Source organism: Delphinus delphis, chromosome 4 (genome assembly GCF_949987515.2).
Source record: "Delphinus delphis chromosome 4, mDelDel1.2, whole genome shotgun sequence".
Classification (NCBI taxonomy): domain Eukaryota; kingdom Metazoa; phylum Chordata; class Mammalia; order Artiodactyla; family Delphinidae; genus Delphinus; species Delphinus delphis.
In genome coordinates, this window is record NC_082686.1 from 96,339,140 (window position 1) to 96,364,319 (window position 25,180).

General features: G+C 38.4%; 1 protein-coding gene across 2 annotated transcripts; it reads left to right on the forward strand.

Annotated features, from left to right (window-relative positions):
• The first annotated feature begins 1,915 nt into the window (after positions 1-1,915).
• On the forward strand, positions 1,916-24,977 carry LRRC34 (leucine rich repeat containing 34). 2 transcript variants are annotated; one of them, XM_060011161.1, is made up of 11 exons: positions 1,916-2,026; positions 6,134-6,257; positions 6,953-7,071; positions 7,170-7,234; positions 8,243-8,326; positions 12,158-12,286; positions 14,524-14,619; positions 17,750-17,904; positions 18,290-18,445; positions 19,074-19,200; positions 20,988-24,977. In XM_060011161.1, exons 1-11 carry the CDS (start codon positions 1,927-1,929, stop codon positions 21,189-21,191), a joined length of 1,359 nt encoding a protein of 452 aa, XP_059867144.1. In that variant the 5' UTR covers positions 1,916-1,926; the 3' UTR covers positions 21,192-24,977. The 2 variants fall into 2 exon arrangements, with proteins under 2 accessions (XP_059867144.1, XP_059867145.1); XM_060011162.1 differs by lacking the exon at positions 18,290-18,445.
• Positions 24,978-25,180: the final 203 nt, after the last annotated feature.

Genomic DNA, 25,180 nt, shown 5'->3' on the forward strand with positions numbered 1-25,180 from the left:
AGGCTGTCGTTCTGTGTAAATACTGTTTTGTTTTGCTAAGGCAGATGGGGAGAACAGTGCTGTAGGTGCTGTTTGCCTGGTTAAAGCAGCTCTTTCCTGTTTATTCTGTTCTGACCCTGTTTGTTAGTCACTCTCTAGAACAAAAGTCTAATTCTGCCCTTCTTGCTCCTTTGGAAGAGTATGCTTCCCTTCCCCTGGAGCAGCAATTAATTAATCCTCAACCTCTCTTTCCCCTATTTTCTTAACTCAAAATACTTTAAGGGAGGAATAGGGAAGGGCGGGTGCTGAATTGCACCTACACTCACACTTGAGTATTTCAGGCTACCTCTCAACTTTGTTGGTAGCACGTGGGATAAATGAAAATATAATTGTCTTTTCTATCATCATCATGTGTAATCTGAAGAAATACAAGTGATGCTTAAAATCTGTGGGTGATGCTTAAAAATCTCTTGAGGCACAGGGTTTCAAGAGACCTCTGCCTTGCCTGCCACAATTTCTTGGCAGTAGAGCGGTGGTCTGGAATTGGCTGGTGGGGTAGTGGGAAGGAGAGAGGACTCAGACATTTTGTTTTTCACCTTTGAACTGTCTTCCTAACTGGCCTGTTTTTACCTTGAGGATCTTCCTTACACCTTTGCTCAGGCCAAGGAGTCTCTGACTGGCTCCAGAGTCCTCTACAGCAGGGGTCCCCAACCCCCGGGGCCATGGACCGGTACCGGTCCGCAGCCTGTTAGGAACCGGGCCGCACAGCAGGAGATGAGTGGCGGTGAGTGAGCGAAGCTTCATCTGCCCTCCCCATCGCTCACGGTACCGCCTGAACCATCCCCCGCCCCTTTCACCCCCCATACCTCCCCCCCCAACCCCCGTCTGTGGAAAAATTGTCTTCCACGAAACCAGTCCCTGGTGCCAAAAAGGTTGGGGACCGCTGCTCTACAGGGGCCTTCCACTTCTCTTCGATCTATGGTAACCCCAAATAGAGGGCCTTCCTTCCCTCCTTCCTTTTTTTCTCTCCCCCAGGCCCAAGTACCAAATCCTGAACATGTTACCCAGTAACTATCGCTGGGTTCTGTCTCCTTCTCATTCCCCAAAGTCCAGTCTTAGCTGATGCTTTATGATCTCTCCTGAGCTGCTTCATACTGCATCTCCCCTAGGTCGTGTCAAATCCATCCTCCATCAGCTGTTCCCCATTTGAGAGCTCCCAGCGCCCTGCCCCATAACAGCTCTGCTTCTCAGAGGATGCACAGGACTCCACGTGGATCTGGCCTCGCTTGCCACACAGCTCCCCCTTCGCCCCCAATACACAGTCTGGGCTCATCTGGGCAGCCCCAAGAACCTGCACATCTCCAGAAACGCACAAAGCAGTTTTGCCCTCTGGCAGGTTCACCCCGGCCAGTCAGAATGATACCTCTTCCAAGAAGCCCTCCCTGATGCCCCCACCCCTCCACAAGACTGATCGACAAGCCTCTTTATGCTCCCTTACCTTCGCGCCCTATCTGTGCTAGTGCCACTCTGTGCTTTTGCGCCTGGTCTCCGCAGGTATGTGCACACTTTGGGGAAAGGACTGTGTCATAATCGTCTTTGTATCCCCGGGCCCTAGCCCATCAGCTGGGCCCCCTAAACCTCGAGAACTTCTCCCTGCAAAGGAGCCAGGGTGCCCTCCCTCAGTGTGTCTTTAACCCAGGGCAGGTGACCTGGACCCAGACGGGGTGACCTAGGAGCCTCCATAGCATCGGCAGTCACTGCCCGCCCAATCAGGCCTCAGGGACCAAGGGAGTAATGGCGAAGGTCGCCACAGCCGGCTGGTTCCGGCGCTCAGGGTCGCGCGGTGGATCCGCTCCCGGCGCAGATCGTTGGCTGCCTGGGGCGGCTGGCGCACGCGCGCGGTCGTCATGACAACGCCGCTGCTGCGGCCCGCGGGATGCAGAGAGCATGCAGCGTAGCCCGCAGGAGGCCAGGCCTGAGTCCCGGACCCCACCTTCCGCGCCATCTACGACCCCTACTCCGGCGTGGGCGGCGGCCGACGGTAGCGGTAAGAAATAGAGGGTCCTTTGGCGCCGGCCTGGCCCGGACAAAACGCGCGAGGGCCGTCGGGGCCAGGCCCATTCCTTCGAGCAGACTTCGGGCCAGAGGTGGTCCGGCGGGAGGGTGCCCCTGGGAACCCCAGCTGTGGCCGGAACTTCGGGGCGCCCCCAAACGCAGGCGGGAGCGGAGCCCCAAGTTCCCGCAGCGGATACGCTGTTCGCGCGGTGGGTTGTCCTGAAGTACTAAAGTGTGTGTGTCACTTTGCTCTTACGGTCTTTGAGAAGGTTGTCTGGATATACTTCTTGGGCCCCTTTTTGTGCAGTCTCCAGAGAGCAGGGCCCAGGTGGGCGAGAGGGTCTGGAAACCGCTCTTTGCACCTCGACGCCAGCTCGGTTTTAAGTATTTCTGCACCCATGAATTATCCGGTAGCAAGTTAGGTATAGTGTGAACGCCCTCTCCCTCCACCATTTCCATTTTGGACACTTGTTGTAGATATGGAATTGTGCCAGAAGCCTTCGTATTCCTCAAAGCACCATGAGATGAGCATTGATATACTCTGCTTTTAGCATAAGAGGAAATTTAAGATCGAAGAATTTAAGTAACTTGTTCAGCGTCACACAGACGTTCTGGATAGGCACCCAAGTATGACACCCTCAACCCTTCGATTTCCCAGTACTTGGCTGTTCCAGTATAGGAGGGCATTGGGAACCACCTCCAAAATGAGCCCTTAACTAGAATTTTTTAAACAGGCTGTTAAGTAAAAATTATTTGGAATTCAAGACTCCGGTGTGGATTAAAAATGAAATCTAGGTTAGAGTCTTGACATTTTCTTGTGTAATTGGTTATTCCTAGGTTTTGCTTTACACTTTGCAGACTGGTTTATTATTTTCTCCTAATATGAATACACTATAGGAAATAAATTATTGGTGTCGTAGAATCCTGACATACAATACTTAGGTGAATTTTAAATAAAAGAGAGAGTAGCAGAAAGATATAGCTGAAGCTTTAAAATAATCGACATCCATGGCCAGGTAATTAAATACAAATATTCTTGTAAATTTCTTTAGCTATATTTAGCTTGTAATCTAAGATTCCTTCATGTCTTCACAAAAACATGACCTGTAAGTCTGTCTGTCTGCATGTCCTGGATACGGTCGTGCCAGCTGAGGGCAGGCAGAATGAACGTCAGAGAAATTCTCAGGGCAATCCTCTCTTCTTTGATGACATACTTAAGATCGTTTAGAAATCAAAATGGAGTAACTGTGGTACAGGCATGCAACATGGAGCCAAGTAGCCACTGTGGATATGATTTCAGATGCATTCCTTCATCACTGAGAACTTGAATTTTCTCTAAACTGTATCAGACTCAAGGACACTACCAGCTGTTTTCAAAACAGAATCTGCTAGCAGCTGCTAGTTGCAACCTTGTAGTTTCAAATTACCCCCACCTTTGCAATTTTGTAATTGTTTCAGACTCCTAACCAGTCCTTGCTTACCAAGCACCCTTACTTCTTGCCAGCTCCAATCCTAATTCTTGACAAACAATTTATGTAACCTCGTGGGTTTTTTGCATTTATAAGCCCCCACCATTTTGTAGTCTGGTGGAACACAGTTCAAGTGCTTCTTGGATCTGTGTCTCCTGGGTTGCAGTCCTAACAAACCCCAAATAAACACGTCTTTATTTCAATCAGGTCTCTATTTCTGAAATTTTGTTTAACATTTTTAATACCGAGGAAAGTAGTAGCCAGAAGAGAGGAAAGAAACCCAGTGGGAGCCCAGCTGCAGGAAGTAAATCCGTTTGAGATCTACTTGCTTTGTTTTCTGTTGAGGACGCTAAACTAGCATTTTTTGGATTGCATTCCATGTTAACCATGGTCACGAAAGTCCTAAGTCTGGGAGCACTTTTAACCTCCCTCCCCGCCAGGCTCAACAATCTGAGGAATCTTGGAGCACCTGAGAGTTTTAAATGTCCTGAGAAGTGTTGTAGATAGGAATCTGTTTAGCATTGTTCAATTCATCATTTCCCAAACTTATTTGACAGTAAAACCTATTCTATTTGGAGCATCTTGTAGATTAGTATTCCACAAAACACAATTTGGGAAATACTGTGCTAAAGTATTATTTAAATACATGAAAATTTCCTAAAGTAAGTGAAAGATTTCTTTAAAAAAATTTTTTTAAATTGTAGGTGATTTACAATGTTGTGTTAGTTTCAGGTGTATAGCACAGTGATTCAGTTATACATATGTATATATAAGTATATTCTTCTTCACATTCTTCTCCATTATAGGCTATTACAAGATACTGAATATAGTTCCCTGTGCTATATAGTAGGTCCTTGTTGTTTATCTATTTTATATCTGGTAAGTGAAAGATTTCTTATGTACATCTATCCACAAGACAGAAATTATGCTGATATTAAAAATTTTCAGAGAATATCTAATGATATGGGAAAGCTGCTCACAATGTTAACTTAAGAAAAAAAGGATATAGAAAAAGAAAAATTATAGGGAAGAAATAGCCCCAGACCTCAGTTGTGGTGGTTCTTTGGTAGTGGGATTGCTGATGAATGTTTCTTTTCTTTTCTTTTTTCTTTTTGATATTGAAATTTCCAAGTTATCTGAAATAGTGTGGGTTAAATTTATTTATTTATTTATTTGGGCTGCATTGCAGTGCAGTGAAAGCACAGAGTCCTAACTACTGGACCACCAGGGAAGTCCCCTAAATTTATTTTTTTTAAGTTTATTTTAAAAAACTATAAGAAAAGTTTATTTGCTTGCACTTGTAATATGATGTTCCTCATCTTAAATCTTGTTTTGCATATTTGTTTAGCAAACTCTTTAGTTCATATAGTGCAGAAATCCACTCAGCAAATAAGATCTTTGAGATGTAGAGACTTAGAGAAGCTGGATCCTAAAGACCTCAGGCTGATTGAGTAGTGATATCTGAGCATGGACTCTTAAAGAGACATACCCAAAAGGTAGGACAGAAAATACAGACAGTGGTGTGTGCTTCTAAGAAAAGTGTCAGCATACCTTCTACCCAAGAAGGCCTGGGCCTCAAAAAGGATGCTTTTAAAGTAATAGCGAAGGGGAGGGGGGAGGGATAAATTGGAAGACTGGGATTGATATATACACATTACTGTATATAAAATGGATAACTAATAAGGAGCTACTGTACAGCACAGGGAACTCTACTCAATACTCTGTAATGACCTATATGGGAAAAGAATCTTAAAAAGAGTGGATATATGTATATGTATAACTGATTCACTATGCTGTACACCTGAAACCAACACAACATTGTAAATCAACTATACTCCAATAAAAATTTTTTAAAAAGTAATATCGAAAATAATAAGACCATTAAGGAAAAGTGCAGGTATAACAGAGGAACAAGTTCTTAACTCCTGTTTTGTTTCTGTCTTCCTTACTAAGGACTGGACAGGGAAAATCACCTTTAGAAAGAGGAAATGGAAGGCCTGGGTAGGTGAAGTGCTTCTGTGAGCTAGGCCTCAACTTGGTGTTGGGAAGCACAGACAGAGCTGTATTCAAATGCCATCAACGTGCATTGTATAGAGGGTCTCCAAGAAGCCTGTTGGACTTGGTGATTTTTCAGATCCCTTTTGAGTTTAGACTCTGTGATAAAATTGTCTTTGTTTGAAGCCATGATAAGCAACCTTGAGTCACCCTAACCCATTATAGCAGAGTAGGAAGAGATTTTGGAGTCAGTATGATTCTGTACTCTGCCCTTATTTATCTGTATGATTTTAGGCAAAATACGTAATTTCTCTGGACATCATTTTCCTCAGCTGCCAGGCCTGTTACATAACAGAGGTTAGTTCTCCCTTTGTGTCACTTCGAAGTTAGTGTCTGCCCACCCTCAGTGGGTACTTCTATGGCCCTAGTTCTCCAAACAGCATTTTTCTTCTCTCCCATTCCTTCTTATTTTTCTTCCCTTTCTGTATTCTTAACATCATCTCCTATTCTTCACCCTGCCCTCAACTCTATACGCACACATTTGTATCTTTGAAAGAAGTTTGATTTTCTTTTGGCGGGGGGGAAGCTCCTGGGATAATGTATATGTGATGAAGGGTAACGCATTTATTTTTCAGAAGCTGCAGAACCTATTGGCGGTCTACAGGAATATTATTATGAGCTATGTGTGGAAAAGTCCCAGGAAATTAAACCTTTTATATTGCATATACTCCAAAAAGTGGATGAAGAAATTGAAAAGGGGTAAGGAAGACAAATACTTGATCACATCAGTAACATTCACTGATATTCATCTGTGTGAAAATACTGGAACACTGAGTGATTTGAAAGCCATTTGCAAATACTTGATAAAGTGGACATACTTTTTGATTCAGCACAGATGATTGACACAGTTAGGTCTTGGAGGTAGTGGAGTTTACTGAGTTCCAGATTTGTCCTTAACTCCTGTGAGCTGGGTTTACTTATGCAAATCATTGAAGTCTTCAATGTCATTATCTGTCAAGTGGGAATACTTTGGTTTTCTTGTGGTTCAGAAATTAAACTATGCATATATATATATATATATATATATATATATATATATATATATATATACACACACACATGTATATATATATATATATGCAGGCTCAGCGGCCATGGCTTACGGGCCCAGCAGCTCCACGGCATGTGGGATCTTCCCGGACCGGGGCACGAACCCACGTCCCCTCCATCGGCAGGCGGACTGTCAACCACTGTGCCACCAGGGAAGCCCTAAACTATGCATATATTAAGGTGCTTTGCAAAAGCTGTAGCATATTCAGTAGTTTTAAGTTACTTGATATAAACCTGTACTGTGGTACATACTTGGTTCCAGTAAATTCTATCCATGATGTTACTAAACATGAAGGAAAAATACTTTTATTTCTTTACTGGATTTCTTTTTTATATTTTAACAGATTGGTAGGAATCACATTAAATGTTGCTGGTAACTGTCGCTTAATGCCAGTAGAAAGAGTAACAGGTGAAGATTTTTGGATTCTTTGCAGAATTTTAAAGAATAATCCATATATTAATGGTATGTCTCCTTAAGAATCATTCCTTCCAGCTTTCATTTTACTGATTTTAAGTGTTCACTAGAAGGAATATCAGCTTCTATTCATCTGTGTTCTTCAGGTTTGGATGTTAGATATAACCTCATAAGTGATGTTGGTGCATCCTATGCTGCAGAACTGCTTCAGGTATTATTTTACTACAAAATGTTCTTGGTTAATTTTTTTTTCTCCCAGGACCCAGTTAAGAACCAGCCCTTTCTTTGGAACATGCAGGGTTTCAGCACCCCTAGCCTGCTAAGCTAACCCTTTATTGCAGACTTCACTTTGGAGATACCCAAGCTGAAATGCTGTTTTATGGTTGCATTTTATTTGCGAAAGACAGTGTGGCCCACCAATCAGAATAGGTGTCGTTAAAGAAAAGGCTTTGTTTCAACCTCAGAAGATTGGCACATACGTATGTATGTCTGTATTTTCAGTTAAAATAAAATGTTTAAAGCAGCATATATCATTTTTTATCCTTCCCTTAAATTGGCTTTTTAATTTCCTATTTGTTCCATTCTCATCTGCTACAAGTGCTTCTAATGAGCTTAAAATGAACTTAAAATTCTCATGTCCATGAAATGGCACACAATGTAAGGACAGAGTGAGGATTAAAAAAAAAAAAAAGTGAAGTAACCAAGTTATTTTCATCAACCACAAATAAAAATGCTGCAAAAGCATCATCATCAAAATATTCTTAGTTCTGTTTACGGTGAAATCACCTAGTCTAATGACACACACACAAAACACTAGTTTTGCAAAATGTCAAGTGTCCTGACTCTGTGCCATATTTATAACACTTGAAATATACTAAAAACCCATTTGTGTATTTGGTCTCAGTAGAGCTGGTACCTAGAGCCTCCTGAGTCATCTTTTGCAAACTCATACACTATGGTTAAGTACATAAAGCACATCCATACTTTGAATCATTGATCAAAAATGAATATAGTTCTTTTCTTTATATTGCCATTATATTTGTTTAAATGATCATGTTGATTTTTTCCCTTAATGGTCCTTTCTTTTGCTGGACCTTGAAATTTCCTGGTTATAAAGATTTTTTTTGGAGGTAAACACTTTTACTTAAAAAGCAGCTCTTACATATTATTGATTTCTAATAATATATATGTAATAGCTTCTTTTCTCTCCTTATTTTAGAAACAACATAATCTCATTTACTTAAACCTTATGTTTAATGACATCGGGCCTGAAGGTGGAGAACTGATTGCTAAAGCACTACATGTAAGCATTCGTATACCTCAAACTAACATTTTATTTGGGAATTTTAACTTCTTTAGTTTTAGCTTGGAACCAACGGAAACAAATGTTAATGTCAACTTATTTTAATATTGTGCGAATGTATATTTTTTATTTCACTTCAGTTTATTAAAATCTGGACATTACATGAGCACTTTTGAACTCATTTTTAAAAATAAACAGCTTTATGGATAAACCATAATGGAAAATATAAAAAAAGAATGTATATATGTGTATAACTGAGTCACTTTGCTGTACAGCAGAAATTAGCACAACATTGTAAATCAACTATACTTCAGTTAAAAAAATAGAGAATAAAAAAATAAAGAGCTTTATTAAGATATAATTCACATATACAAAATTTACCCTTTGTAAGTGTTCAATTCGGTGTTTTTTTAGTATATTGAATACAGTGGACCCTTGAACAGCACAGATTTGAACTGTATGGGTCCACTCACATGTAGATTTCTTTCACTAAATACATGCTGCAGTACCACACAATCTACTGTCAGTTGAATCTGAGGATGCAGGACCTCGGATACAGAGGGCCAAATGTAATGTTAAACTCATTTTCAACTGCACAGAGGGTCGTCGCCCCTAACCCCTGTGTTGTTCAACAGTCAGTTATATTCACAGTTATGTGACCATCAGCACCATCACTGTTTTTAGAGCATTTTCCCCCAAAAAAGAAGCCCTGTACCTGTTAGTAATCCCTCTCTGTGCTTCTCTCTCTCACTCTCCAGCACCTGGCAGTCACATCTACTTTCTACCTGTAGATTGCCGATTCTGGCCACTTATAAATGGAATCGTACAGTTTGTGGCCTTTAGTGACTGGCCAGATTTTATCCATGTTGTAACATGCTTCATTTCTTTTAATTGCCAAATAATATTCCATTGTTTGGAAATATCACATTTGTTCATCCATTAGTTAATGGACATTTGGGTTTCCACTTTTGCACACATTTTTCTGTGCATGTATGTTTTCAGTTTTCTAGGGTACATACCTAGGAGTGAAATGGTTCATTTGGAAACTCTGTTTAACATTTTGAGTGACTGCCAAACTGTTTTCCAAAGTGGCTGTCCCTTTTTACAATTCCACCAACAATGTATGGGTGTTCTGATTTCTCCATATCCTCACCAGTACTTGTTATTGTCTTTTTTTTTTTTGCGGTACACGGGCCTCTCACTGTTGTGGCCTCTCCCGTTGCGGAGCACAGGCTCCGGACGTGCAGGCTCAGCGGCCAAGGCTCACGGGCCCAGCGGGTCCGCAGCGTGTGGGATCATCTCGGACCGGGGCACGAACCCGTGTCCCCTGAATCAGCAGGCGGACTCCCAACCACTGCGCCACCAGGGAAGCCGTATTGTCTCTTTGATTTGAGCTATCCTAGTGGGTATGAAGAGGTTTTGTGGTTTTGATTTGCATTTCCCTAATGAATAAAGATGTTGAGTATCTTTTTATATGCTAATTAGTCATTTGTATATCTTCTTTGGAGAACTATCTGTTCAAATCTTTTGCCCTTTCTGGAGCCCCTTATTAGATACGTGATTTGCAAATATTTTCGCACATTCTGTAGGTTGCCTTTAACTTCCTTAGTGGTGTCTTTTGAAGCACAGAATTTTTTAATTTTGACAAAATTCATTTGATCTATTTTTTCTTTTGTTGTTTGGGCTTTTGGTGATGTACCTAAGAAGGCTACAACTTCATGACTTTGCCTAATCCAAAGTCATGAAGATTTACACTTACGTTTTCTTTTAACAGCTTTTTGATTTGGCTCTTTTAGTTCTCTGATACATGTTGAGTTAATTTTTATATATGATGTGAAGTAGGAGTCTAATTTCATTCTTTTTCATGTGGATATCCATTTGACCCAACACCTTTTGTTAAGACTGTTCTTTCCCCATTAATTTTGACATCCTTGTTGAAAGTCAGTTGATTATAAATGTGAGGGTTTATTTCTGTACTCTCCATTCTATTCTTTTAATCTATATGTCTATCCTTAGGCCAGTCTCACAATATCTCGACTACTGTAGTTTTGTAGTAAGTTTTAAAGTCAAGAAGTGAGTCCTCTTTGTTTTATTCAAGATTGTGTTGGTTCTTCTGGGTCCCTTGCATTTCCACATGAATTTTAAGATCAGTTTATCAATTTCTGCAAAAAATGCAACTGGGATTTTGAGAGGCATTGCTTTAAATATTTAGATCAATTTGGGGAATATTGCCATCTTAATATTAAGTCTTCCAATCCAGGAACATGGGATGTGTTTCCATTTACTTAGGTTGTTCTTATTTTAGTTTTTTACTTTTTTAATATTTATTTATTTTTGGCCACATTGCACTACATGTGGGATCTTAGTTCCCTGACCAGGGATTGAACCCATGCATCTTGCAGTGGAAGTTCGGAGTCTTAACCACTGGACTGCCAGGGAAGTCCCTGTTTAGGTTGTTTTTAATTTCTTTCAACCATGCTTTGATGCTTTGTAGTTTTCAATGTGCAAGTCTTGCCCTTTTGTTAAATTTATTCCTAATGTTTTATTCTTTTTGATGTTATTATAAATGGAATTTTCTTAATTTCATTTTTGAATTGTTCATTGCTAGTGTATGGAAATACAGTTATTTCTGTATATTGATCTTGTGTCCTACAGTCTTGCTGAACTCATTTATTAGTTCTTCTTTTTTTTTTTTTTGGCCGGCTTGTGGGATTTTAGTTCCCTGACCAGGGATTGAACCTGGGCCCTCAGCAGTGAGAACACAGAGCCCTAACCACTGGACTGCCAAGGAATTCCCCATTTATTAGTTCTAACAGCTTTTGTTTTGTTTTGGTTTGGTTTTTTTTGGTGGATTCCTTAGAATTTTCCACATATAAGATCATGTTATATGCAAACAAGAGTTTTACTTCTTTTCCAACCTGGATGCCTTTTTTGTTTCTTTTTCTTGCCTAATTGTCCTATCTAGACCCTCCAGTACAATGTCAAATAGAAGTGGTGAGAGTGGACATCCTTGCCTTCTTCCCACTCTTAAAGGGGTTTGACTTAATTTTAAAGTTAATTATTTACACTTGTATGTCCAGATATTTATTCACTAGGACAATGAAATGTCTGTAATTTTGTGAAAGATTTATCAAAAGAAATGAAATAAGAGAAGGAATTAAACTTTGCAAATGTCTGAGAAATTGTATCACTTTCAAAATGATACAGGGGAATGTGAAGTGATTGCTTAATGGGTACAGGGTCTCCTTTAGGGGTGATAAAAATGTTTTGGAATTAGCTAGAGGTGATGGCTACACAGCACTGCGAATGCAGTAAAATCCAGTGAATTGTACATTTTCTTGCTTATTTTTTTTTTCTGCACCGTGCTGCTTGCGGGATCTTAGCTCCCCAACCAGGGATTGATCCCAGACCCTCAGCAGCGAGAGCAATGGAGTCCTAACCACTGGACCGCCAGGGAAGTCCCAAATTGTACAATTCAAAATGGTTAATTTTGTGTTATGTGAATTTCATCTCAATTTTAAAAGGTGGTATAATTTTCTTAGAAGATAAATTTATAGATTTTATAATGAAAGGAAAGTTATTAAAATCTGCTTCATTCACTGGTCATTATTTTTGGTATCTATTTCCTGGGCATTCTTTCTACTAAACTATTAAACTAGATTTTTATCTGTTATGGGAAATTGAATGTTACCTTTAAGGAATATATCCTGTTCTATCTCCATGAAAGGCTGATGAGTCTGCAAATAGTAATATAGTCTCCTAACTCATGTAATCTAAAGAGAATTCGATGGGTTAAAATTTTAACCAAGTTTTGCCTCTTTTCCTTTTCAGAAGAATACAACTCTCAAACACCTAAGAATGACTGGAAACAAGATTGAAAATAAGGGTGGAATGTTTTTTGCTGCAATGCTACAAATTAATTCATCCTTAGAGAAATTAGATCTGGGTGACTGTGATCTGGTGAGTAAAATTGGGTATGAGATAGTCACTCAGATATTGGATCATTCTCCCTGGAAACTAGCATAGAGAAGTGTCAGAGACCAGCTAAATGACAGTCCTATGAATGATTAAGCTTGTCTCTAAGGTCTAATATCAGAGAAAATATTTTTTTAAATAAGAATCAGATTATAATAATATTATGGAAGAATATCCAGTGTAATAAAAATCTTCCTAAACTTCCATCTGTTACCCTTCTTAACTTGTATGGGATTTTCTAAAGAAGATGATTATGTTCCTTTTAATTAAACAAATACTACTTCATTTGTATAATTTAAATTTTTTACTTATGGAAACATTTTGCAGTGAGTAGTTATGTTATAGCATAAAACCTAAGATGATGCTAAGAGCTGCTCTGAGCCTTCATCTGGACTGATAATGAGAAGTTTGTCTGTTTTGCACGTCTTCAAATTCTAGGCTTCATTTTCTCAAACATGCCTTCAAACCTTCAGGCCTACTGTTAGGAACCTATTTTTAATAGGTTAATGCAAAATTACTGGGACAGGAAAACAGTAAGATGGGCCAAGGAGGCTCTTTGGGGTAATAGGCTCTAAAGCTTAAGAAGCGGGTAGATGCAGCCAGTATGGTCTTGGGAAAGCATTAATCCAATACACAGTTGACTCTTGATAACACGGGTTGAACTGCTGGGGTCCAGTTATATGCAGATTTTTTTCAATAGTAAATACTACAGTTGCTACAGGATTCAAGGTTGTTTGAATCCATGGCTACCACGGTACACAGTTGATCCTTGACCCTTTAAGGGTCAACTGTGTATTGTCTACACATACCAGTCACAATTCTAGATTCTAAGGATACAGGAGTGCATCAGATATGATCTCTGCCCTTATAAAGGTTATATTTTAGTTAGGAAAACATCAGTAAATTAGAGAAAAGTGCTACAAAGTTGGCGAAGTACTCTGATAATGGGCAGAAGGTAATATGCATGATAGGATGGTTCCCCGAAGACCTGAGGAGGTCATACTTAGGAGTCGTGAAGGATGAGAAAGTGCTCCCTTGAAGAGGGTCCATGGCAGAACATTCCAGGCAGGGGGTCCAGAACCCACAGACTCTAGGTTAGTGCTTCCCCAAGTGTGGTATGGGTAGCATACTGACTGACATAATTTGAGGTAATTTTAATACATATTTATTTTTACAAATGCTTTCTATTTATTTCAAGGGATTGTGGCTTTCCATTTATGGTAGTGAAACAGGTTTAAAATAAATATAAGTGAAAAGTGAGTTGATTTAATGGAAAAGTATTAGGTAAAGAGTAAAACTGATACTCAGATATGGCAAAAATCATGAGGGGAGTACATGAATGATGCAATACTGAGTCTGAGAACTAAAAAGCCAGAGTAGCTACACAAAGGGAGTTAAATGCAAATTATGGAAAGGCTTTAAGTTGAAGGGTGACATGATATGATTGGTGCTTGTAAAAGATCACTCTTGTCTCTCTGTGGGGAATTAGAGGGTGGTGAGAGGAAGCCCAGTGACCACTTAGGCAGTTTCTGCAGTAATTCAGGTGGGTGATGAGGACTGGCGTTGGGGTGGTAGCTACAGAGATGGACTAATTTGAAACATCTTTTGGAGGCAGAATCTGTAAGACTTGCTGATCAACTGATAGGAGAGTAAGAGGACTGACTGGTGAAGTGGAAGAAAGCCCAGGTTTTCTGGCATAACAACTAGATGCGTGTGCATCACAGAGATGGCGGAGGACTAGGCCCTTCCAATAAGGTAGAGCGAGGCCTGTGGCAGCAGTGAAAAATGTGATTAGTAACCCTTTCCTGCCACAAACACACACCTAAAGTACTAGTATGAATGTAAAAGAAAGCTTGCATTAAGGATATACACTATAAGTAGTATAGAGCCCTAGCTGGGATCCACTTGTATGTCTGTATTTCTGTGCATCATATAGAACCTTGAGGGGTTAGGAGCAAACCTAGAGGTAAACACCGGAGGAAATGGATACTGAAACCTTAAGAAACTCCCCATGTATGTTACAGATTTCAGGGCAGAGAGAAAATAACACAGTAACAATTCATTTCTGAATTTGATCAACCTACAATTGAAGGATCAGGAAATTACTTAAACTTTTTAAAAACACGATTTTGATTTGTCAGAATCCAGATTAGTGATCTTGAAATATTAGGGGTTAATTTATATACTTTGTCAGTTTCCTTAATGAATTTACCTGTTTTTAGGGAATGCAGAGTGTGATAGCATTCGCTACAGTCCTAACTCAAAACCAAACAATTAAGGGATTAAACCTAAACCGACCTGTACTTTATGGTGAACAGGTATGTATTCAAAGTGAGCAGTTAATAAGGCTACATGTGAATAAAATGAAGGTACTACTTACTGAAGGTTATGTCAAGATTCATGAATGCATTGTATTTTTAGAACCGTAAAGTACTGTTTACAAAGAAAAACTTGAAAATTTTAAAATCTTGGTAAAAGTTTTATAAATATGGTTTTAGATGTTGCTTATTTAAACAGAAAACATGTCTATTTTTCTTATAAACTCATTCTCAGTGAGTAAACCTGTGAGGGGCAGAGGGCTTAAAATGAAAGCATAAATGATGAAAGTTTTAAAGGCTGGAGGATTATAAGAGCCCAGTGTGAACTGTTTTGTGATTTGTTTGTTCTTGTTACACTGATGTGATGAACCATTACATTTGAAATCCTGAGCTATAATGGCAAATTGCATATGAATAGCAGTCTGGGAGGTCTGGACTTGGTGCTTCAGGTAAGCTGCAGGCTAGAGACAGAAAGACGGTAAAAACATGGTTCCAACTCTCAAGGCTTCTCCTTGCCCCTTAACACTCTTAGGTGGCTCTCCTCTCTTATCAGCAAAATGCTAGGGAATAAGAACTCGTTTTACTATTGGTCTAAACAAAAACAGAATATCTACTAAAAGAAAAACTTCAAGGACTTTGGTCTTTAAATCAGCTACTTCACTGTTCCCCATTAGTATGCGTAACTGAGAATTAACCATATTTTTAAAATATTTTTCATATTTGTAAGTATATTTTGCATTCGTTGTCTACATAGATCTCTCCCTTTGAATTATCTCTGTACTTTCCTGTACAAAAAATTTTGGAATTTTACATCATGTTAATTGCTTCATGTTTACAAATTTAATCTCAAAAAGACAACCAGAATCCTCAAATAGAAGAACCTACTTTAAAGACCAGCAAAATACCTGGCTCAAAGTAAGCATTCAGTAAATTGCTTCATTTCTCATTCTTCACTCAGTAAATATTTGAATGCAACCCTAAACAAGAAACAATGCTGGTGCCAGGGATAATCTCAAAGCACATAGCCCTCATTTTCAAAGAGCTTTTTTTCAGTCCACATGGAGGGAGATCCACAAGTCTGGAGAGTGATATGCTCAGGGTGCCTTGGGAGCAGGAGAAAAGACATAGAAATCAATGCAGGGGGATGAGAGGTGGCAGGGAAGCTTCTCAGATTGAGGACATGTTAAGAGATATGAAGGCTGAGTCAAACTTTCCCGGATTAAAGCCCTGAGGAAGTATGTTAAACTATATGAAATTATATTAGAAGCACAATCCCTCTTTTAAATGTTGAGCAGTGTCATTACTCCTAAATCCATCTGAGAATAGTTATTGAAAGCCCAGGGCCCACCCCCCCACCCCCCCACCCCACCACTAGAGAAAGCCCGTGCGCAGCAACAAAGACCCAACACAGCCCGAAATAAATTATTAAATAAAAATTTTAAAAGCCCAGGGCTCTTTCTCAGGCCCCAGACCTTGCTCTTAGCCTGGTGCTTCTGGGCAGTCAGCTAAACTAGCCTGCTTTCTATTCCTCTCCAAGGCAACCACCATCTTCTATCCCTGACAGTACTATTCTCTTAAATGGTTGTGGAGTAGAATCCTCTTGTGCTTCCTCATACCTGCTGTTCCCAAATACAAGCCAGCAAACCTATTTCATTTAAGGGTTTTACTGTTCATTATCCGGGGAGCTTAGAAAAACGCTGATGCTAGGTGCCACCCTAGGCCAAACTAAGCCACAAACTGAGTGGAGCTAAAAAAAAACACCAAAAAACAAAAACCCTTTACTATTTGTGATACTAGTTCCCTTTCTTAATAAGGATGGTCCCTCTTTCAAATTTCTTGACCTAAAAATGCAGTCGAGACATACATCGTATCTGTATTGAGTATATCCTCTGCTCCAGCACTATGCAGAGCAATACTGGACCTCGTAAGTGGTCAGTTTTCATTTAAGATTTCAGACTACAGCTTCCCTCTGCATATGTATTTTCAGTGTCAAAGCAATAACTTAAATCAGATACCGTATTATAGAATATTGAACAATAATAAATGCTTTGTGGTTTTCTATAGAACACCAATTTTGTGCCAGGTACTTCTGTTAATTTATTTACTTCTGTGAGGGAAGTAAAATTTTACCTATTTTATATAGAAAAGGGAACTGGGACTCAGCTAGATGAAATAATTAGCCCAAAGTGATAAAGTTAGTACAAGGTAAAGCTAGCATTTGGACAGTTTTATTTTAAAGCTCATATACAATCTGCTATTGCTATATGATTTTATTTAACTTTTATTTTTTCTCAAAGTACTTTTAGATAATTCGAGCATATATGGCTATCCATGATCAGCATTTCCAGTGACTATAAAACTTATAAAAACAGCAATAATGCATCAGGACTTCTTATCATAAAATACTTTGGCCCATTCATTTTAAGACATGCTCTGATTCTGTTAAAAATTTAAAGTGCTTGGTGTTCAGATTCTCACTGAGGTTATATACCTTTTGCCTGGAAGCAGCAGAGGAAGGGAAGAAGGAAGGAAGGGAGGAAGGGAGGGAGGGAGGGAGGGAGTCTAAAAACTACAAAGAGTGGAGATCAAGAGCAAAGTTTAGAAACATCTGTAAGGGGCAAGAACACCTTGTCTTGAGTGGACAGCAGTAAAGGAGCTTTCATGCTCAATTTTTTTTTTTTTTTTTTTGGCCACACCATGCAGCTTGTGGGATCTCAGTTCCCTGACCAGGGATTGAACCTGAGTTCCAGCAGTGAAAGCTCCAAGTCCTAACCACTGGACCACCAGGGAATTCCCTCATGCTCAATCATGGGACCAATTATTTTGATTTATTTTTCCTGCTGAGATGATTGTTGCTTTTTTAGTAATGATTTTTTTTAACCAGCATCTCTTAAATCACTTAGTCACTGCACTTTACTAGTGCCTGCTGCCTGTTTCTAAGACAGTAAAGATATTTGTGGCAAAATGATTTTTTTAAAAAGCCATGCCAAACAAATTGCAAATCGTAGACTAATAATAGTCTTAACTGATAAAATCTTTTTAAAAAGCTAATTTAAATAACTTTGCATGTTTGGAATAAACATGTACTGCTTCAAAATTATATTCTAGAAAAAAGACTATCTATTTTTAGGAAGAGTCCACAGTTCATCTAGGCCACATGTTGAAAGAAAATCAGTGCCTTGTTGAACTACACCTGTGTAAGCATGACATAAAAAACTGTGGTATGAAACAGTTATGTGATGCACTGTATCTGAACAGAAGCCTGCGCTACCTTGATGTAAGCTGGTAAGTGATAACTTATATATTAATTCAGGAGTTAAATCATGGGAATAATCTCTGTAAATATTCACTGTAGATAAGATTCTTTGTTAGACACTAATTCCAGAAATTAGAAAATGCAGCCATTGTTGTCAACTTTTTATCTTGAGCCTTAGTATTTATTCGGCTTATACCGATATAATAACTTGAGAGCAATTTAAATATGTAAACCAGAATAGAAGCAACATTTTATGGCAACTTTTTATTAACTTTTTGGAAATTGAGTGATTAAAATAAATCTTAACTAAAATAGAAAGTACTTATTACTATATAAGTTTTCAAGCATGCTATCTCTATGAATAAAAGAATACTTCATATTTCCAAATATAACTACATATTTTTCCTTTCCCAGCAATAAAATAACTCAGGATGGAATGGTGTGTTTGGCCGATGTACTGAAAAAGAATACTACCCTGGAAGTAATAGATCTTTCTTTTAACAGAATAGAAAATGCAGGAGCAAACTATCTCAGTGACACTCTTGCTTCACACAACAGGACTCTTAAAGCGTTAGTATGGTTTTATACTTAACCAAAATAACAAAGAAAACCTTAAATTTTTTAGAATATTAACCTTAAACCTCTTACCTCTTAAGATTCATGGTGAAATATGAAAACTCAGTTTCTAAACTGACATATTAAGTTACAGGAAACATTTCAATTTCTTCTATTTTTCAAAAGTAATCTTAAAAATTAGATTGATTCTAGTTATGACTGCTTAAAATTAATGAGAAAACTCTTATTTTATCCTGAATTCTAACAGAAAAATTATAATCATTCAATATGATCAAGACTCTAAAATAAGAATGAATCAAAGAAAATATTACTTGGATGACTTTATCTTGAAAAATATATCTGTAATCCACCCCAAACCTTTACTGAATAATAAATAGAAAACAATAGGCTGTTTATTTCCAAAATGTAGGTAGCTCTACTTAGGTACATGAAGTATCCAATTAGAAAACTAAGTTTCTTGGATTTTAGGAATTATTAGGTCAATATTTTGATTATACATTAAATGTATTTAATGCTAAGACTTAACACAAAAAAATGTGTGTAATAAATGCTGTTGCTAGCTTACGCATTCTCTTTGTGGAACTGTTGGTTTCCAGGGTTATTACTTTTTGGTTTTCCAAAGGTTGTCAGTGGTAAGCAACAACATAAAGGGAGAAGGACTTGTTGCACTTTCACAATCAATGAAAACAAATCCCACACTCTCTAATATCTACCTGTGGGGAAACAAATTTGATGAAGCTACATGTGTGGTAAGTTTTTTTCTTCACTGAGGCTTTTTCTGGGGTTTTCCCTATAACGTCAGATGTTATATACAGATGCCTTAGACGTGATTACAAAGTATAATGAGACACTGCAGTTTTGATAAATTTTAATGTTAAGTCCTAAAAATTAGCTATTGGAAAGTTTTGTGGTTGAAATAGGAAAAGATATCAAATACTACATATTAGTATAAAGGTCACTGAATTACACAGTCCCAATTTCTCCAAAGTTTTTTTAAATCACAATTGTTGATTTATTTTAAATTTGCTGTAGCACAATCTCCAATCTGCTACCCAATAATTAAACCAAGACACAGAATTTAGAGAGATATAGTAAAAGCTGTCAAAATATTTGGTGTGTTGCTTATGTAAATACAGAGAACCCTTGATACTGCTTTCAACACACACAAAAAGCATAGTAACAAATAGTTTTCATTTGGAAAGAAGAGAAAGAAAAACAAGATGTTAGGGGACTTCCCTGGTGGCACAGTGGTTAAGGGTCCACCTGCCACTGCAGAGGACATGGGTTCAAGCCCTGGTCTGGGAAGATCCCACATGTCGCGGAGTAGCTAAGCCCATGTGCCACAGATACTGAGCCCGTGCGCTCTAGAGCCGGTGAGCCACAACTACTGAGCCCACGCGCAGCAACAAAGACCCAAGACAGCCAAAAAAATATATATATATATGTTCGAATTCTCAAAAATTGCCAAAAGACTAACCAGAATTCTATCACTAAAAAGGCTAATAAAATGTACACTATTAAAAAAAAAAATCCTTGGGCTTCCCTGGTGGCACAGTGGTTGAGAGTCCACCTGCCAATGCAGGGGACACGGGTTCGTGCCCCGGTCCGGGAAGACCCCACAGGCCGCGGAGCAGCTGGGCCCGTGAGCCATGGCCACTGAGCCTGTGCATCCAGAGCCTGTGCTCCGCAACGGGAGAGGCCACAACAGTGAGAGGCCTGTGTACTGCAAAAAAAAAAAAAAAAAAAGAAAAAAAAAAACCCTTGATTTCAGAAAAACATCATATCCACATTCTATACACTAGAGGCTGAGCTGAGTTGGAACTACTAATGACAAGCTACAGCAGAAAGCAACTAGACTTTTGAATCTTTTACTGTCTAATTTCTGCCTTTCTCTATAATCGCAACCTTACTGACAAACTAGTTTAACATGTTTGTACGACACTTTTATGTAGATATCAATGATCCATAAGAGATATACAAAGAAAATTCTACAATGAAGAAATAATTAGTGGCCAGCCAGGCCAGCATCTCATACTATGGTTATGGTCTCTAGTCTAAGCCTAAATCTATAGATTATCTTCAGAGGGTCCATGAACTCCATACAGTTGTATGCCAAAATCTGTGATTGTTTATTTTGCTGAAAAATGGATCCCTGGCTGTCATCGGATCTTCAAGGGCATATACAACAGCCCTCCATCCTTATTTATGAGTCAGTCACCTTAGGACTTGAAAATTTTGACCATGAGACCTCTGGTCCACAAAATTGGTAATACGTAGAATTGTTATCTCGGGGAGTCATGAAACAACAAAACATGCCTAATAACGTTAAAATGTAGAAATAAGTTTTGCAAGATTGTAATTACATTGTGTGGAATTAATAAAAACTACAATGCCTGGAAAATAAAATTCAGCAGTGTTATACAGAATATTTTAAACTATAAATTATCACATTTAATTTGAATGTTGATATTTGTTTAAGCACTGTAAAATGAATAAACTGTTTTCTTAATGATACAGTTTTTCTTAAAAATCCTAGGCATATTCAGATTTAATTCACATGGGCCGTCTAAAATCAGACAATACAGATGTGGAGCCGTATGTGGTGGATGGACACGTGTACCTTGCAGAAGTCTCCAATGGCCTTAAAAGGCATTATTACTGGACACCAGGTTATGGAGAAGCTTGCAGCCTATCATCTAATGCAGGTCTTACTCTTGTACCAGTAGGTCAATATCTATGAAAAACAAGCTTTAATTTTCATATATTTGTCTTATTACTCTTCACGGAGATTACATTTTATTGTCTATTAAATTTTCTTTCATAAATTAGAACAATGAAAAGAGATACTAAACTGTGAGTAACTGTCCATTGTGAAAAACTGAGTAGTGTAATTTTTTCAAAGAAATTTAGCAAAAGAGGACTAAAATTTGAACACCTGGAGAAGGAAATCAAGGAACTAATTTCTTTTTATAAAGAAAATATACCCAAAGAGTAAAGTAGCATACAAGGAAAGGTCATTATAGGTATCCTAACTGAAAGTTGTCATGAAGTGGTAAAAAGGTTTCAGGTGGCAGATTCCAGGGACTGTCAAGGGGTTTAGAGGTTGAAAAAGTATTTTAGGTATTTTACAAATGGGTATTGATACAATTTCACAAATACAGGCAAATATATATATACATATACAAATACATATAAATGTATACTTTCCAAACAAGTCAGTGCTGCCAGTGAACTTTTAAAAAAGATAATTCTCTCTTTTGGAGGATGCCAATAACATTTTCATGATTTGATGGCAAACAATTACTGTTGTCTGTGGTCAATCCTGTTTTCAAATTAAAATTTCTATGAAGAGGCAACAGACACCACGATCCTTTGATTACACACCCATGTTCACAAATTAATTCATACATACCACTTAACTGTTTAATCTGAATGATTTATTACTGCTAAAGCTGGCAAAGTGTGAGAAAAAAAATTTTATGTGAACAATTTAAAGAGGTTACTTGAAGTTCTGCAGTCTAAATGGAAAAACCATCTGTCTCTAAATGTTGAGAGGAATAAAGGTGATAGCTTTACAGTTGTCAAAGTATTGGCCTTCACTTAAAGTACTGGGAATTCCTCAAATCACAGCTGTATTTATTCAAAAAATTTAACATTACAGAAAACCCCCACATCTGTCATTGTCCATTCCTTTAATAGATTAAAGAATTAAATATGCCCTACTCACTACTTAATGATTCTTAAAGTTTAACAGGTTTTTCCTTATATTCAGCACCTCATACCACACTTCCATACTCCCTGGGGAAACTGGGGTGGTGGTGATGAAGGGGTGGCACAGATGGTGGTGGTGGTTATGAAATGGGAAGAACATCTGAATAAATTATATGAGCCATGATTTACATTTACTGTTCTAGAGCTACTGAGCCAGAAAAGACCTAAATGCCTTACCAAATCCATTCTCATGCTTTCAGAGAGATGAATCTTATTTTACTTAGTTATTAGCTTTTATCAAACTTTAGTTTCCAGTGTTCTCTACATGTTTCAGATCTTACTTTCTTTCCACTTTAAGATCTCTCCTCTGCAGATATAGAGACTAGCTGTTTTTTACCAAGTTCTTTTACATTATTACATGCTGAATATAGCTAGAAATAATTAACTGTATCTAAAAAAAAGTTGTGTGTCCGAGGAAAGTCATGTCTATAGTGTTAAAAATGCAATAGGAAATTTAAAAAAATTTTGTCTTTTGATCAAATTTGAAAAACTGCAGAATTCAATGAGTGCAAGAAAACCATGGTGTAGGAAAAAATACAAACATTTCTAACAACTGTCATTACATTTGGAAAACATTAAGCTGGTGAGGAAATGCTACTCCTAGCAATTAGATAGCCAATAAACTCAGACTTGAGAAACACTATGACAGACTTCTGTCACAGACACTTGAACATCTGTCCAAAGAGTAAAGACAGTTCAAACTGAAGATACTAAATCAGCATTTTTTAAAGTATGGAGCATCAGAATCACCTGGGGCAAATGTTAAAAATACAGATTCTTAGAGTGAGAGCTACTGAATCAGAATTTCTGAGGACAGTCTGGGGAATCCGCAGTTTTTCAATCCAGGTCATCTTTAATCTCACTGAAGTTTGAAAACCAATGCTCTGGTTTTCTTTCTTCAAATTAGTTTCTTTAATATATACTTCTTTTAAATGGAAGTATCTAAGTGAATAGCGAGATGAATTATCACAAAGCTAACCCATCTGTGTTAACCAGGACCCAGATAAAGATAGTAAATGCCATAAGCTTCCCCAGAACCACCTCCAACCATCTTCCAATAGACAACCACTATCATGATGTCTAACATCACAGAGTAGTTCTGCATGTTTTGGAATTTTATATAAATGGAATCATACAGTATATATACGCTTTGTTTGTGTCAGACTTTTTTGTACATTATATTAGTACAAGTCGTTCATGTTGTTTAATGTAGCAGTGTCTATTCAGCTTTCATTGTTTTGAAGTATTCCATAATATGCTGGGTAGTAGAGGAGTCCACAGGATTCTGGAAGAGATACTCCCAGGCTAGGACACAGCCATATCAAAGTAAACCTTCCTAATGCAGTTTGCTTTCCCAAGCTACTCTCTGTTCCTCTGTACTACAGAGGGGACCCACAAGTTCCTCTATTCTCCCAAGGGGAGACTGACAAGGTAGCTGAGTGGGAAGCAAATAGGTAAATGGGAAGTAGGCTTATCTGGAGCCTGCAGTGGAGTGGCATGTGCTAAACCTGCAACCTGACTTACACGGGACTGCTTGAGACATCTTTGCAGAAGTCTCAGAGCTCTCTTCTCCACATGCAAGAGAACTAAGGTGAAGCCAGGTCAGCCAAGAATTACTGGGCTCTGACCAGGCTAAGGAAAACCTGATGACATATTTTACAAGCTGTTGCCTATTGCATGAGAGGCCAGCAGGATGCTCAGAGAGTAGAGTGAAGACAGTGTCTTCCCTGATGCCATTTTGTCATGCAAGCCTCCTCTCCTCCCCATATATGTGGACAGCATTTTAGAGAGAAGACAAAGGGTAGAAATAAGACAGCAATTTTCAAAATGTTTAAGCACTACCTTAAGATATTATAAATTCTAGCTGCTTTGTATCAGATTAGGTTTTAAAGTGCCTAGGACTAAAAGTTAATTTTTTTCTAGACTTCCCACTGGGTGCAAGAGTTCTGTAGGAAAATTCCCCTTCTTCTGCACATCTGAATTGTAACGAGCAAATCTGCAATCATATACATGTTATACATTTCCTTCCATTTTCCTCTTAGCAATCATCCTTTAAGATCCAGCTCAAATTACAGTGTTACAGACTCTATTATGCTCATCATTTAACAAAGTTTCAAGTTTGAAGCAAAAAAGCAAGAAATGAAGTGGTTTGTACCTTTTAGATATTTGATAAAATGATCTTGTTTGCTGTACGCACTCTGCTTTTCAAACTAAATGGTAGTATTCATTATGTCTTATCTGCTACTCAAACCATATCAACCTGGGTTCTACTCCCACTATTATTACTGCAGCTGCCTTTCTCAGGGGATCATCATGCTCCAATTACCCAACCCAATTACTCAACCCAATGTTGTCTTTGATTTGCATCCTATCTAATTTCTCTGTACCACGTGATCAGTACAAAGCCACTTTTGTCTTCGTGAAACTTGCATCACCCTGGTTTTCTTCCTATTATCACTTTCCATCGCCTTTTCTGTCTTTTGCTCATTCTTACAATGCATTTCCCCCAAGATTTTGTCCTCATCTTTTGTTCTTCTTTACCATCTCCCAGGGTTGCCTAAATCATTTCTATCACAATAATTATTAGCCTTATGCTGCAAGATCTGTTTCTCTAGCTTTAAACTCTGCTGGGTTTCAGTCCCCATTTCCAACTACTGCTAGACATTTTCACATAGGTATCTCACCACTGATCAAATTCAGCACATACAAAATAAAGTCTTCTCTTCCATAAACCTCCCCCTTATCTTGCCTAGCAGTTAATGGCACCTCCATATACTCAATCGCTGAGGATCAGAACTTAGGATTCTAAATTGAAACTGCCTAACTACATGCAACAGAAACTGACTCAAGCCTGCTTAAGAAAAGGTGGATTTAGGGAATTTGCGGGTTCAGTCCCTGGCTGGGGAAGTAAGATGCTGCAGGCCGCGCGGCACGGCAAAAAAAAAAAAAAAAAGAGAG

Coding starts and splice junctions, on each gene's coding strand:
- LRRC34 (XM_060011161.1), top strand. CDS start 1,927: ATGCAGCGTAGCCCGCAGGAGGCCAGGCCTGAGTCCCGGACCCCACCT. Junction 7,235..8,242: donor ATGCTGCAGAACTGCTTCAG/GTATTATTTTAC, acceptor TCCTTATTTTAG/AAACAACATAATCTCATTTA. Junction 18,446..19,073: donor CACAACAGGACTCTTAAAGC/GTTAGTATGGTT, acceptor GGTTTTCCAAAG/GTTGTCAGTGGTAAGCAACA.